The sequence below is a fragment of the Geotrypetes seraphini genome, chromosome 9 (genome assembly GCF_902459505.1).
Source record: "Geotrypetes seraphini chromosome 9, aGeoSer1.1, whole genome shotgun sequence".
NCBI classification, from domain to species: Eukaryota; Metazoa; Chordata; class Amphibia; order Gymnophiona; family Dermophiidae; genus Geotrypetes; species Geotrypetes seraphini.
Window position 1 is genome coordinate 101,479,588 of NC_047092.1, and position 16,960 is coordinate 101,496,547.

The following is a 16,960-nucleotide window of genomic DNA, read 5'->3' on the forward strand; positions in this document are numbered from 1 at the left end:
CTGGACCTCAAAGAGGCCTACACTCACATTCCAATCCATCTGAATTCACGTCGCTACCTCCGATTTCAGATACAGCACCGCCACTATCAGTACAAGGTGCTACCCTTTGGCCTCGCATCATCGCCCAGGGTGTTCACCAAGTGCCTTATTGTGGTGGCGGCCTTTCTCAGGTCTCACAACCTCCAGGTGTTCCCCTACTTGGACCATTGGTTGATAAAAGCACCTACGTCTCCACTTGTGCTACAAGCCACTCAGTACACCATCTCCTTCCTCCATCTCCTGGGGTTCGAGATCAACTACCCCAAGTCGCATCTACTTCCCACACAGCGAATTCAGTTCATTGGAGCCGTTCTTGACACCACTCTGATGAGGGCGTTTCTTCCCTCCGACCGCCAACGAACTCTGCTCCACCTCTGCCGTCAGGTGCTCCTCCGTCACTCCATTCCAGCTCGGCAGATGATGGTCCTCCTGGGCCACATGGCATCGACGGTCCATGTGCTTCCTCTGGCGCGACTCCACCTCAGGACACCTCAGTGGACTCTAGCCAACCAATGGTCACAGACCACGGATCCTCTTTCTCATCCCATCTCTGTGACATCGTCTCTTCAGCAATCTCTTCAATGGTGGTTGAACTCCTCCAATCTTTCCAGGGGTCTACTCTTTCATCTACCCCCTCACTCCATGATCATAACCACAGATGCCTCCCCCTATGCATGGGGAGCTCACCTGGGAGACCTTCGCACTCAGGGACTCTGGACCCCTCAGGAACGTCAACATCACATCAATTTCCTGGAACTCAGGGCCATGTTCTATGCCCTCAAGGCCTTCCAGCACCTTCTCTACCCTCAGGTTCTTCTCCTGTGCACAGACAACCAAGTCGCCATGTACTACATAAACAAGCAAGGCAGCACCGGATCTCCCCTCCTCCGTCAGGAGGCCATCCGCATCTGGATCTGGGCAACGGCCCGCAGTCTCTTCCTCAAGGCTGTCTATATCCAGGGCGAACAGAACTCCCTGGCCGACAATATCAGCCGCATCCTTCAACCTCACGAGTGGACTCTGGATCCTCCCACACTCCGCTCCATCTTTGCTCGGTGGGGCACTCCTCAGGTGGACCTCTTTGCAGCTCCTCACAACCATCAGCTGCCCCTTTTCTGTTCCAGACTCTTCTCTCCTCATCGTCTGGCCCCGGATGCATTCCTGCTCAACTGGACGGATCGGTTCCTCTATGCCTTTCCTCCTCTACCTCTGATGTTGCGGACGTTATTCAAACTCCGCAGGGACAAAGCCACCATGATTCTCATCGCCCCTCGATGGCCTCGCCAACACTGATTCTCCCTCCTGCTCCAGCTCAGCTCCAGGGAGCCCATTCCTCTTCCTGTGTTTCCTACTATACTTACTCAACAGCATCAGTCTCTACTACATCCCAATCTGTCCTCGCTCCACCTGACAGCTTGGTTTCTCTCGGGCTGACCTCTCCAGAGAATCTATCTCAGCCTGTCCGTCGCATTCTGGATGCCTCCAGGAAACCGGCCACCCTCCAATGTTACCATCAGAAGTGGACCCAGTTCTCCTCTTGGTGTCTGCTTCATCATCACGATCCCACCTCATTGGCGGTGGAAACCGTACTGGACTATTTGCTCTCTCTCTCCGACGCTGGCCTCAAGTCGACCTCCATCAGAGTCCACCTCAGTGCCATCACTGCGTTCCATGAGCCTATCCTCGGAAAACCTCTTACGGCTCATCCCCTGGTTTCCTGGTTCATGAGAGGCCTCTTCAATGTCAAACCACCTCTGAAGCCTCCTCCAGTCGTCTTGGACCTGAATGTGGTTTTATCAGCACTCATGAAACCTCCATATGAGCCTCTTGCCACAACTTCACTCAAATTTCTTACATGGAAGGTGCTTTTCCTTATTGCCATCACCTCTGCCAGGAGGGTTAGTGAGCTGCATGCACTGGTCGCCGACTCACCTTTCACTGTTTTTCACCATGACAAGGTGGTTCTGCGTACCCATCCTAAATTCCTTCCCAAGGTGGTCTAGGAATTTCACCTCAACCAGTCCATTGTGTTGCCTGTCTTTTTCCCTAAGCCCCATTCTCATCCTGGGGAACAGGCATTGCACACGCTGGACTGTAAGCGTGCCCTTGCTTACTACCTTGACCGTACCAGGTCTCACCGCTCATCTCCTCAGCTCCTTTTGTCCTTCGACCCTAACCGTCTAGGTCGTCCTGTCTCCAAATGGACGCTTTCCAACTGGCTTGCTGCATTGTGTTCTGTTATGCTCGGGCCGGTCTCTCACTGGAAGGTGCTGTCACGGCCCACAGGGTCAGAGCTATGGCTGCTTATGTGGCTTTCCTCCGTTCCACGCCCATCGAGGAAATCTGCAAGGCGGCCACTTGGTCCTCAGTTCACACATTCACTACTCACTACTGTCTGGATGCCTTCTCCAGACGGGATGGGCACTTTGGCCAATCTGTGTTACACAATTTATTTTCCTAATGGCCAACCATCCCTCCTCCCTCTCTGTTAGCTTAGAGGTCACCCATGCGTTAAGAATATGCTGCCTGCTTGTCCTGGGATAAAGCACTGTTACTTACCGTAACAGGTGTTATCCAGGGACAGCAGGCAGATATTCTTACGACCCACCCACCTCCCCGGGTTGGCTTCTTAGCTGGCTTATCTTAACTGAGGACCACGCACTCCTCCGTCGGGCGGGAAGGCACTCGCGTATGTGCGGTGCGGCCAACTAGAACTTTCTAGTAAAAAATGTCCGTAACGGGGCTCCGTCGGTGACATCACCCATGCGTTAAGAATATCTGCCTGCTGTCCCTGGATAAAACCTGTTACGGTAAGTAACTGTGCTTTTCCCCCTTACTCTTCCATTCTATATATAAGCTCATGTAAACCTTTTCCTTTCCCTTCTTATATTTTAAGTTCTTGTAAACCGTGCCGAGCTCCACTTCCGTGGAGAGGATGCGGTATATAAACTTAAGGTTTAGTTTAGTTTAGTTTAATAGTCGACAGCATCTCCTGCCCAGTAATTGGAGAACTCAAAAAGGCGGCCTGTTCTACCAAATGGGGCAGCCCCAACCCCTGAAAGAAAACATCCAGGGCACCCCTATCTAATGGTCTACCACCATACAAAGTACTGTAGTAACGAACGAACTGCTCTGCAATCTGCTGCTCCCCTTCATACTGCGTCCCATAGGAATCTTGAATGGCTGTAATGATCTGATGCTTCTAGAAGTTTCCCCGTCTTGCTTCCCCACCGATATAGTTGGTATTGTTGATAATAGAGAAACTGCGCCGTGCGCTGATTAAGCAAGTCCTCTATTTTACTATGAATGCTTTTATATTCTAAACGATCTGACTCATACAAAGTGGTAATGAGTGCCCTCTGGAAAGTGTGCAACTGATAAGTCAACCGAAGGAGCTCCTGGCCCCTCGCCCTCCACTTAGCAGCCGTCTAAGCAATTATATAGCCCCGCAGTACCGCCTTCTAGGCAAACCAGAAAGTTGCCGGACCCACATCAGGAGAAATATGAAATATGAATCCCATACCATATATATTACAGAGTTGAGATTTTTAATATAATAAATTATTAAATAGATATTAAATAAGGATGAAATAAAATTTGAAAATAAAATAGATGAATCATAGGAAGTAATTTAACTATTGGTAATTAATTAATCATGAAGCACTGGGGAGGGGAAGGCCTACCATTTTGGACTGAAGGGAATGAGCATTTCTTCTGCTCTCAACTTCTCACAAAGGTATGGGGGAGGGGTTGAGGGAACATCCAGTGGCAGTAGGGAGTGGGCATCCTTCCTGCCTTTTTTTTAAGGGGGTAGGGGGTGGTTCAAGAGCGCCTGGCTCTTGGGCCTCCGTTGGCAGGAGGGAGTGGGCATCCCTCTTGCCATTTTTTGTTTGCACAAGGGGGGCCTCCGTTGGCAGGAGGGGAGTGGGTATTCCTCCTGCCATTTTTTTCCTTGCATGGGATGGGGGTTTGCTATAGCAGGAGGGAGTGGGCATCCCTCCTGCCGATTTTCACTAGCACAGGGGGGTCTCAGTGCTGGTTCATCGGGGGTCTTCGGAGAGGGCTGTCATCGATTGGGGAGAGGGAGGCTTTTTTTTCTTTTTCTTTTTTTATTGGACAGATATTATGTGTGTGTGTAACACACACACAGTCTGTGCCATTAAAAAAAAAAATTAAAAAAAATCCCACCCCCAAGCAAGCCCAAAACAGGCAGACCTATCTATCGATAGGTCTGGACTTTTTGATTTTTGAGGGGTTGGTAGGAGCGATCACTATTTTTTGTGGGATGTTAGAGCATCGTTCGTTGGGCTAGTTTGCATGCCCAGATCTGAGAACGAGTGATCACAAAGTAAAGCACATGGTGGACTGTTTTGAGCATGAGGTTGGCAAATACAATCAGTCACTAAATCAGTCAAACTGGTTTAGCGACGATAGTTAGACAATTGGTGACTGTTGTGCATCTAGGCCTTTGTTTTCACATACTTGGTTGGAGCTTTAGTATGCTTGGATATTAACTGCAGGTGGCAGTAGAGCTCACAGTGAAGTTGGAAGGACACAGGAAAAAATCTGGAGTTGATTCCTTCTGCAGATGGCTCGCGGCAATGAAGAGATAGCCTACTTGTCTAGAACAACACACCTATCTACTGGAAAAGATATTATCAAGGTGACGACATAATCTATTTTTTTCTCACCTGTAACAATTGTGTTCCTCGGATAGCAAGATTGATCCCTTACAGTCAGTCCCTCTCAACTCCCTTTGTATTGCATTCCCATCCACCGAGTTAAGAACAGGTTCCATTTTTAAAATCATTCCTAAGTTGAATTTGTATGTAACTCAGAACCTAGTATTCTTCTCACCTTCTCTACCTTCTTGAGACCCCTCTTGCATTCTTTTCCATCCATACCACTGTTCCCTTTCCACCACCACATCTCTCATCTCTCTCGTCCCCATGCAACTCTACCTCACCCCTCTCCCACCAGCATGTCCAATAATTCTCTTTCCATCCCTATGCACAACAATTCTCTTCTTTCTTCATCTCCTTAGGTGCACCATCTCTTTCCCTCTCTGACACCCAATTCTTCCTTTCTATTCCCTGCCTCACCTCAGCATCTCTTTTCCTCACTCCCTCCATTCTTCCATCCTATGACTCATGCTCCTTTTCTTCCTTCCCTTCATTCTGTGCCCCAAGTTCATGCCTCCTCCCTCCTTCTTTCTATCATTTGTCCAAAGTTTGTGCTCCCTCCCAAGTCCCAACACGCCCCTCTCCTTCCCTCCATTCTGTAACTGTGCCTCTCTGGCAGGTGTTTACCTTCAGGCCAGCTCCCTCCTCCTTCCTGCCACAGTCGTTTCTCTGTACAAAGCTGTGGGCGGCAGGCTCCTATGCACATCCTGTGGCTGAGCCAGAAGCCTTCCCTCTGACGTCGGAGGAGCGACTGTGGCAGGAAGGAGGAGGGAACTGACCAGAAGGTAAACATCTGCCGGAGGGAGGCCCGTGCTTGAAGCACAGGAGGGAGGGAGGTAGAGAAAGGGGCACATAGGGACTCGAGATGGAGAGGAGTGCAATGGGACACCGAAAGTAAAACAGGACTCCTGTTCATAAGTACGAGTCCGACGTAAGTCGGAAGTTTGTAAAAAAAAGGTACTGCCTGTATATATGTATATTTTGATAGAAAGTGGAAGATATGCATATTTGGTTTGATGTTTGCCCTTGCTTTTTCTTCACAGATGATCCAGCAAATATGTCTCCCACTACCTCTACCCGTGTGTTTTATATTAGCGTTGGTGTCTGCTGTGCAGTCATATTCCTGGTAGCAATTATATTAGCTGTCTTGCATCTCCACAGTATGAAGAGAGTTGAGCAAGATGATAGGTAAGTTCTCAATGGTTTTGTTGAATAGCTGTATTGGACATTATGGGCCTTGATTGTCAGTGGGCTTAAACAAGCAGGGTCTATTCCTACCTAGATAAGTGTACACTTCTCCCTCCGTATTCACAGTGGATGCGGGCGGACCATAGGCCCGAATATGGACAAACTGTGAATAACTTTTTAAATGCTATTTGCGGTTTTTAGAAAAAGTCTTTATTTTTATTATTGAAACCGCAAATAACTTTTCAACTGTTATTTGCAGTTTTTGAAATAAGCCACTATTACTACAATTGAAATTCTCAAATTTTTATTATACAACAATACATGTACAGTCATATTTTCAGTGCAATCAAAAAGTTCAGTACAATGTAGTGTACTGTTCAGTCATAATCTCAGGGCAAACTAAAAGTTCAATACTGAGAGTTCAGTAAAGTATTGGAAGTTCAATACTGGAATACCTGTATTGTACTGTACTGTACTGTACTGTATACAGCACAGTACTAAACAATAGTCAGGCAGCGTCTTCATCTTCATCGTCCTGTACAAGTATTGAGGGGGAGGAGACGAAGAGACAGTGGAAGTGGGTCCTCATGGGTGGAACAGGTGGATTGTGAAGCAGTGGATGGAGAGGCACTGACTCTAGGTAACCTTGGGAAATACATCGTGATTTCTGTCTGGCTCTTCTGCTTCATCATCTCTTTGTATATATTTTTGTATGTAGAAATCACTGCTTCTGCTAACTCCCTCACCTTTAACACATGTACCATGGATGGGTTGATGTCATAGAAAAAATCAATTGCACCGTTGAACCTGCGTATGCCCTCTGCAACATTATCCACTGTAAACTTGTCTTCTAGCACTTCTTCTAATCCTCCTTCCTCCTCTTCATCTGTTATTGCCTCTCCTTCAGGAGCAGTCAGGTCAATGAGATCATCTTCCGTTACTTCATTTGCTCTGGTGTTTATTAAGTCTTGAATATCCTCCATATCCATATCTTCAATGCCTTCCCCACCCACCTGCTTTGCCAAGTCAATGATGTTTTCCATAATTTCTTGGCCTTGCTCTGTGATATTGATAGTGTTATCCCTTTTTACACATTCAGGCCAAAGATTCTTCCAGCACAAGTTCACTGTATCTGGCTTGACAGCTTTCACCGCTCTTTAAATAATATTTATGGCATCCGCAATAGTGAATTCCTTCCAATTTTTCATGATGTTATCAAAGTTGGGGCCTTCATCCATAGAAACATAGAAAAAAGCAGCAGAAAAGGGCTATAGCCCACCAAATCTGCCCATTCCAAGTATCCTCTCCCCTCCATAGCGTGGACAATCCTCTCTAATGAATACTGTGTTGTTTAACATTTTTCTATCACCCCTATTAAGTCTATGTCAATCGATAGGCTTTACTACTTACACATATGCTGATGATATTCAACTTTCACATCTCCTAAATCCAGAAAATACAGAGGAAATACTTGAGATCAACAAAAAACTTGAGATAATCAAAGACTGGCTTAATTCCAACATGCTAGCTCTAAATATACAAAAAACAAAAGCTTTACTTTTCCCGTGGAAAAAGGGAATAAGCTTGAGTATTCCTTTCACTCTTAATAACATTCATCTGGATTTAGTAACATCTTTAAAAATATTGGGTGTCATTATTGACGATAAATTCTCTTATGATGAACACATAAGTAATACCGTTAAATTCTGCTTCTATAGATTACGCATGATTCATTCGATCTCTAAGTTTCTTGAGCCAAAATCACTAAACATTCTAATCTACTCCCTAATTATCACTAAACTTGATTATTGCAACTCATTATTAATAAACATCACACAAAAAGAAAAGAAGCGTCTTCAAATAATGTAAAACACAGCCGTCAAATTTATTTGTAACGGTAAAAACTATGATCACGTTACTCCTTTTTTGATTAACTCGCACTGGCTTCCAATTAACCACCATATCACCTTTAAAATATTACTCTTAGTATTTAAAACTCTGTCCACCAATGAACCACAATTTATTAATAGAATGCTTATTCCTTATAATACACCACGCTCCGATCTACAATCCAAAAGCTCATAGTAGTCCCTTCCTTGAAAGTCATAGGAACCAGATGTCATGATATGTTTTCGGTGTTGGCCCCGCAACTCTGGAACACTTTACCTCAATATATAAGAGAGGAAAATGATCTCAGCCATTTTAAAAATAATTTAAAAAACTTTCTTTTTAAAGATGCTTTTAATCTTTAAATTATATTCAAATTGTAAAGTAGTTACCCTCCAGGATTATACTACTCCCTCCCTAATGTTTTTTTCCATTTATGGTGCTTTTTTTTCTACTTAATAGCACTGATTTGTAACTTTATTCCTCCATTCCTTGTGTATCAACTAGTTTGTAAGTTATGTTGGTCCAACCCATTATTTTAAAATTTTAAATAGTATGTCTAAATGTATGTTTATTTTTATTCTATTGTAACTCGCTTAGTAAATGTAAATAAGTGATTTATCAAATCAAAATAAAACTTGAAACTTGTGTAGTGTGCTTTGAAGGTCCTTATTAGCCCCTGGTGGAGAGGCTGGATGATAGATGTTGTGTTGGAGGGCAAGTAAATGATATCAACACCCTCAATGTGGAACTTATATGTTTTTGGGTGGCCAGGGGGCATTGTCCAATACCAACAGAACCTGAAATTCAACTCCTTTATTGGCCAGGTATTTTCTTACTTCTGGCACAAAACAATGATGAAACCACTCTAGGAACAGAGCTCTGTTGTCCAAGCCTTCTTGTTGCTCAACCAGTAAACAGGCAGCTGAAACTTATCTTTTCCCTTCAAGGCTCGTGGGTTTGCGGCTTTATAAATCAGGGTTGGCTTTATCATATGGCCTTCTGCATTTGTACAAAGGAGCATGGTTAATCTATCCCTTGCAGCCTTGAAATCTGGTACTCGCTTGTTCTCGTTGCTAATGAAAGTCCTCTGTGGCAATTTCTTTCAAAAGAGAGCAGTTTAATCGGCATTGAATGCCTGCTCAGGTTCATATCCCTTCTCTTCAATAATTGCCTTAAAGGTAAAAGGGAATTCTCTAGCTGCCTCTTGGTTGGCAGATGCTGCTTCTCCTGTCACTCTCACATTTTGCAGGCCATACCAGTGACAGAATTTATCAAACCACCCTTTACTGGCCAGAAAGTCGGTGGATTGCAACAGTTCACCTTCTCTGTTATTCAAGTTTTCATATAAAGACTCAGCCTTTGCTCTTATCACAGAGTCTAGTGGGATTCTCTTTTTGTAGCAATCCTGCACCCACAGAAATGTTGCAGCTTCCGTACGAGAGAGATTGGCATCTTGCACAACATGTAATGTCTTTGCAGTTGCTGGTGCTGTTGCCACAACAGCTTCACAGATTTGTTTTTCATTCTTTTTTTATGTACCTAACGGTTGACTCATTTATGCCATAATGTCGAGCAACAGCGGAGGATGACTTTAGCCTTTGAAGCATATCCAATAATTTCACCTTTTTTTGTAAGGTTTTCACTTTTTTTTCCCTTTTGGGAGCACTATCGGTACTACTTGAACTCTTGCGCTTTGTAGCCATGGTGGTATACTTGATCTGTTCCTGAAGGAGAGGCAAGCAGCGATTTCTGAGCTTGGATTAGGCAAGCAGCGATTTCTGGGCTTGGATTAGGCAAACATGCTGGGAAGAAGCCTTTCTCACTATGGATGCTGGGAAGCGGTGTTTTTCTCAGTGCACACTGGGAAGCAAGGAAGCAGCGAATTTGTGGGAGAAAGCATGGAAGCAGCGATTTTCAGAGTGAATGGTAAGTGATAAACTTTATCCGTACAGTAAAAGGAAAAAGAACTTTAGTAATGATGTAATTTTGGGGGGTGGAGTCAGCAGCTGAAAAATCACAAATAAGCGAATCCGCAGATATGGAAACAGCGAATACGGAGGGAGAAGTGTATTCCGTAGGCCATAGCCGGATTTTCAGTGGCACTTACTCAGACAGTGCAGCTGGAAATTTCATTATACAGCCTCAACACTATCTAGGCTGTGCTTGGATGGCCCATGGACGGAGGAGCTACTCAGTGTGCTAATTATCTGGATAAAGTTAAGATAGCAGAAAGACTCTCATAACTTTATTTAGATAGCTTATCCAGGAATCACTGCATGGTACGGTTTAATAGTAAGATGGGTATAGAGAGGGCTCATTCAAAAGCAAAGGTTCTAGTCTTAAAAAAACCTAACTTTGTTCGGATGGGGGTTTATGTCAAGGAATTATTGTCTGGATGGAAACGTCTGGAAGAAGTGGAAATGTGGTGGACAAAACTGAAAGGAGTGATTGTAAAGGCGACAAATCTTTCTATGAGGCAAGTAAGTAAAAGTAAGAGGAAAAGAATGCCGCTTTTGTTCTCAAAAGTAGTAGCTGAGAAGGTAAGGATTGACCACTGATCTGACCCAGCAGCAGCAAATTCTTATGAATAAGAGGTTAGCTTTCATAAACTACAAAAGATCACAGAAAGAGGAAGACATGCAAAAATATCTGGAAAAGTTAAGAGAGGCTGGTCTTGTAGTCCGGAAAGCAAAGATGCAAATGGAAGAAAAAATAGTTGACATGGTAAAACGGGGAGACAAGACTTTTTTAGATATGTTAGGGTTCATAGTCTGTCGCACACCGACAACCAAGCACTGACAATTTGGCACAAAAAGAAGTGCGCCACGGGAAAACTTAATTTGAAAGAGCTCTGAAGTGGGGTGTGAGTGGGGAACCTCCCCACTTTACTGCATAGTGTTCGCGCTGCTGTTGGGGGGGGGGGTTGGAACCTTGCATTATAGAGAAATCGGAACTTTTTCCAATTTTTTGGGGGAAAAGTTCTGTTTTCTCTATAATGTGGGGGGTTGCACTCCCACACCCCCTCAAAGGCAGCATGATCATGATGCAGTAAAGTGTGGAGGTGGGTTTCTCCCCACATGCCCGTCAGAGCTCTTTAGAACAAAGTTTTCCCATGGTGCACTTCTTTCTTGTGCCGAATTGTCAGCGCTGGCTTGTCGGCGTGGTAGTGTCTGGCGCGCAATTATCCCGTCACCTATATTAGTGATAGGAAGAAATGCAAAAGTGGCATTGTGAGACTCAAAGGTGAAGGGGAGGAATGTGTAGAAGCTGATAAAGAAAAGGCCGAATTGCTTAACAAATATCTGTTCTGTGTTCACGGCTGAAGCGCCGGGAGTGATACTGCAGAAGACAAATGTGAATAGGGATGGAGGAGTAATAGACATTGATCGATTTTCGGAGGGTTGTGTTCATGAGGAGCTAGCTAGAATAAAGGTAGACAAAGCGATGGGGCCAGATGATGTACATAACATAACTTTATTCTTCTATACTGCCATAATCAAACAATATCTAGGCGGTTTACAACAGAAGAAGGCTGGACAATCAGTTGACTTGATTACTTTTTGAAATGCATCATAACACAGCACAACTCCACCAATACAATTACCCCACCAGGACTGCTGCTTACTTGCTTGAAATGCAAGAGTCCTGTCCAAAAAGGTCTTATATCTGCAGTCAGTAATTTTTGGATAGGCAAATAAATTGGAATTCCTAGTTATCCTTGTTGGACTATATAACACTAAATGAGATAAAAGGTAATTTGGGGCAGATCCCCAAACCAGCCTAAAACAAATGCACGAAAGTTTGAACACTCCTCTGGGAACCAATGCAGCAGTCAATAGAATGGACTAATATGGTCATTTTTCTTCAACCCAAATATCAGTCGGACAGCCATATTCTGTACTATCCTCAATTTTCTCAGGATTTTCTTTGGGGCTCCCAAATAGATAATGTTACAGTAATCCAATATGGATAAAACCAATAGATGTACTAATAGTCTAAAGATAAATATTTTTTGATAGTCTTTAGTTTCCATAGTGCAAAGAAGCACTTCTTTATCACTGAATTTTTATGTTCTACCATAGTTAATTAGGAATCTAATAAGACTCCCAATATTTTTATGGATTTTGATATTGGGTAATCATAGCCATTTAAATAAAGCGATGACCTAGTTATTTTGCCTTTTGGGCTGGCTAAGAATATTTTTGTCTTTTCTGTATTAAGTTTCAATTTAAATTTGGTTGTCCATTTCTCTATCTCAGCCATGATATGGGAAATTTGTGTTAAAATATCATTAGTTAAATCATTTAGTGGAATTAAAATGGAAATATCATTAACATATATATAAAAGTTTAAATTTAAATTTTGCACTAGATGTCCTAAAGATGATACATAAATATTAAATAACATGGGAGATAACGGGGAGCCCTGCGGTACCCCAGATGAGTAAGAATATTTACCATCACAAACCACCCCATATAATCTTTTCATCTTGAAACCAGCTCCACACTTTTCCAGAAGGGTGCTGAAGGAACTTGGGGAAGTTCTGGTAGCTCTGATGACTGACCTTTTCAATCAGGCTCTAGAGTCGGGAGTGGTACCGGAGGACTGGCGAAAGGTGGATGTGGTCCCTCTCCACAAAAGTGGAAATAAGGAAGAAGTAGGGAATTACAGACTGACTTCTGTGTTAAGCAAATTAATGGAAACACTTTTAAAACAGAGAATGGTCAAGTTTCTGGAATCCTCTGGATTATAAGACTGGAGGCAATATGGATTCACTAGAGGTAGGTCTTGTCAGACAAATCTGATCAATTTCTTTGACTGGGTGACCAGAGAATTGGATAGAGGATGTGTGCTAGATGTGGTGTATTTAGATTTTAGCAAAGCCTTTGACAGTGTTCCACACAGACGTCTAATAAATAAACTGAGTGCCCTCGGGATGGGTCCCAAAGTGACAGACTGGATCAAGAACTGGTTGAGTGGAAGGTGACGGAGGGTAGTGATCAATGGTGATCGCTCTGAGGAAAGGGATGTTACCAGTGGTGTGCCTCAAGGTTCTGTTCTTGTGCCTGTTCTTTTTAACATTTTTATAAATGATATTGCTGAAGGATTGTTGGGTAAGATTTGCCTCTTTACGGATAATACAAAAATCTGCAATATAGTAGACACGCCAGATGGTGTGAATAACATGAAGAAAGACCTGGTGAAGCTTGAAGAATGGTCTGAAATTTGGCAACTAAAATTTAATGCTAAGAAATGCAAGGTCATGCATTTGGGCTGCAAAAACCCGAGGGAACAGTACAGATTAGGGAGTGAAGAACTTATGTGCACGACAGAAGAGCGGGACTTGGGTATGATTGTATGTGATGATCTTAAAGGTGGCCAGAAAGGTTGAAAATGTGACGGCGAAGGCTAGAAGGATGCTAATTTACATAGGGAGAGGTATGGCCAGTATGAAAAAGGAGATTTGGTGCCTCTGTATAAGACTGATGATACCTTATTTTGAATATTGTGTACAATTCTGGAGGCCACACCTTCAGAAAGATATAAAAAGGATGGAGTCAGTCCAGAGGAAGGCTACTAAAATGGTGCGTGGTCTTTGTGATAAGGCGTATGGGGACAGACTTAAAGATCTCACTTTGTATACTTTGGAGGAAAGGCGGGAGAGGGGAGATATGATAGTCGTTTAAATACCTACATAATATAAATGTGCATGAGTCGAGTCTCTTTCATTTGAAAGGAAACTGCAATGAGAGGGCTTAGGATGAAGTTAAGATGTGATAGGCTCCAGAGTAATGTGATGAAATACTTTTTCATGGAAAGGGTGGTATATGATGATGATGATAATAATAATAACAACAGTTTATATACCGCAATACCGTGAAGTTCTACGCAGTTTAGAAAAGATTAAGAGAAGGTACAAAATGATTGAACATAGGAGAGGAGAGCGAGAGAGGGTAAAAGGTCTAGAAAACCAATACTGAGGAGAGGGAGAGGTATGGGTCAGTTGTCTAGATACAACAGGAACAGATATGTCTTTAGGCGCTTCCTGAATTTCATGTAAGTGGTGGGGGAGAGCAATTGTTCTAGGTCTTTACCCCATAATGCTGCTTGGTGTGAGAGATGTTCATGGTGTTTTTTCACTTTACAATCTCTAACTGGGGGGGAAACGAAGTTCGAATGTGAGCTTCTCTTGTGTCTGTTGGTGGAGAAGGAAAAAAGGTCCTTTAAGTATTTGGGGGCTAGTCCATACAGTACTTTAAAGCAGAGGCAGGCAAACTTAAACTTTACGCGTGCTTCCATCGGTAGCCAGTGCAACTGCCGGTAATAAGGTGTCACATGATCGAATTTCTTCATCCCGAAGATAAGTCTGACCGCTGCATTTTGCATTAGTTGTAAGCGTCACATATTCTTTTGGGGGATAGCTAAGTAAGCGATGTTGCAGTAGTCAAGTTGACTTAGTATGAGGGATTGCACCAGGATTCTGAATGCTGATGTATCAAAATATGATTTAACGGATCTGAGTTCCAGAGAGTGAAAAAACCTTTTCTAATTAAGGAGTCTAATTAAGGTCTTTCATGGTTAGGCATTGATCCAGAGTTATACCCAATATCTTCATGGTGGACTAAATAGGGTAACTAAGTTCATTGATGCATAGTGGGGTTTTGGTGTCAAGTGGGTGAGGAGAGGCAACAAAGAATTTCATTTTTTCTGGATTAAGTTTGAGCTTGATGTCTGTCATCCATTGCTCCATCACTTTTATAGCTTCTGATGCCTTGGTAATGGTCTCCGAGATAGAGTTAGCAAATGGGATGATGATCGTAAAGTCATCTGCGTAACTGAATAGTTTTATTCCCAGTTGGGTTAATTGGGCGCCCAATGAGGACATGTAGACATTGAAAAGCAATGGGGATATAGGTGACCCTTGTGGCATACCGGATGAATTGCTCCAGGTATTGAAGAGATCGTAGTTGAAGCGTACCTGATAGGTACGAGATGTAAGAAAGCCCCGAAACCAGTTCAACACCTCTTCCCTGATACCAGTGGCGTCTTGGCATTGTATCATTTTCCCATGGTCTACCAGATTAAAGACAGAGCTCATATTGAATTGCATGATTAGGGCATTGAGGCCCTTGCTGAACAATAGGCGAAGGTTGTCTAAGATAGCCGCAATTACTGTCTCCGTACTGAATGAGGGTCTGAAACCGGATTGAGTTTCATGTAGGAGAGATAACTGATTAAGATATTCCATCAATTGGGTGTGAACCAATCCCTCCATGATTTTTACAATGAATGCGTAGAACAGTCTCCCAGAAGAGATGGTGTCTGAATTCAAGAGGGCCTGTAATAGGCACGTGGGTCTCTGAGAGAGAGAAAGAGATAAAGGTTACTGTGGATGGGCAGACTAGATGGGCCATTTGGCCTTTATCTGCCATCATGTTTCTATGTTTCTAGGATTGCTGACATGGATGTTAACCTCCAGGACAGGCTGGCCAATATTCCATGTCTTTGGATGAGCTTTTTGGAGACTCACTGGAGAATGTCACTTATAAACTCTCTGCCCATGAGAAATTTTGGTATTTTTTTTACTCAAACCTAAGCCCAATCTATCAACTTCCAGGACCTATAAGCCTTCTGTTTCTTATCAAAGGCACTTTTCAGCAAAACAATCTGCTACTTCTAGACCACAGCAGAAGAAACAAAAGCAACAGCGACCCAGAAAACTCAGGCGTCTGCTCCTTCTAAGTCCACCCAGTCTTTTTGACCAGTTACTAGAGAGCTTTAATTCCTTTACATCTGTCACTCCCTCTACCAATCGGTGGTTGTCTTCAATTTTATTTTCATCGTTGAGAGTTGATCACCTTTGATCTCTGGGTTCTAAACACCATTTGAGAGGGTTACTCTCTTCATTTTCTAGTTGTCCCTCTAGATCGTCCTCCAAGAGAGTCTGCTTCAAACCTACTGTCTTCCCGTCTTCAGGAGATGATTCCCTACTTCTTTTTAATGCCATCGAGAAGGTTCATCTGAAACAGCACAACGGGGTTTTACTCCCACTATTTCTTTGTCCCAAAGAAAACGGGAGGTCTTCGACCAATATTGGATCTCAGGGCTCTCAACAAATTTCTTGTCAAAGAAAAGTTTTGAATGTTATCTCTGGCATCTTTATATCCCCTCCTGGATCATAATGATTAGCTATGTTCTCTGGATCTCAAGGAAGCTTGTAATCACATTCCTATTCATCTAGCATTCAGGAAGTTCCTCAGATTTCAAGTGGCCCATCACAGCTATCAATACAAAGTTCTACCTTTCGACCTGGTATCCTCTCCCAGGGTTTTCCCCAAGTGCCTGGTGTTAGTGGCAGCGGCCTTGAAGTCTCAGGGCCTTCAAGTTTTTCCCTATCTAGATGATTGGCTCATCAAGGATCCTTCATCTCAGGGTGTGCTCTTAGCAACACAACAGACTATATATTATTCCTTCAGAATTTGGGATTTGAGATCAACTTCCTCAAATCTCAACTTCAGCCATCTCAAAAGCTGCAGTTTATAGGAGCCCTGCTCGATACCATTCAACTCAGGGTGTTTCTTCCTCAGCAGCGTCAGAACACCTTAATTCAACTCTGCCATCAAGTTGCCCAACTTCAGTCACTCTCAGCAAGGCGCATGATCATTCGTCTATGACACATGGCCTCCACAGTCCACGTGACTCCCTTTGTGAATCTTCACCTAAGAATCCTTCAATGGTTTCTGGCCTCATAGTAGTTGCAGGCTCTCGATCCACTTTCTCAACATATTACAGTCATCTCGTCTCTTTGATGTGCAATCGATGCTCTTTCAAATGCCTCCTCATCAAAAAGTCCTGACTACAGATTCATTAACCTATGCTTCATCAGGGATTGACGCCATGATATAAATCTGTTGGAACTCAGAGCGATTTACAATGCCCTCAAGACTTTTCAGCATCTTCTACAAGATCAAGTTCTCCTTGTCCATACAATCAGGTGGCCATGTACTATATAAACAAGCAAGGAGGAGCCTCTGTCAAGAGGCTCAAAAGATTATGGAATTGGGAGATTCTTTGCAACCTCTTCCTCAAAGCTGTTTGCATTCATTCATGGGGAACAGACTTGCTTAGTGGATGAATTCAGCCACATTCTTCAACATCAC

General features: G+C 43.4%; 1 protein-coding gene across 5 annotated transcripts in view; it reads left to right on the forward strand.

The window, feature by feature from the left end:
* The window catches only part of RYK (receptor like tyrosine kinase), a 1,376,634-nt gene that overhangs the window by 385,668 nt on the left and 974,006 nt on the right, over positions 1–16,960 (forward strand). For all 5 annotated transcript variants that reach the window (XM_033957872.1, XM_033957871.1, XM_033957870.1 and 2 more), the window contains one exon: positions 5,765–5,909. In XM_033957872.1, coding sequence (XP_033813763.1) covers positions 5,765–5,909 — 145 coding nt within the window. The remainder of the gene's footprint in view (positions 1–5,764; positions 5,910–16,960) is intronic.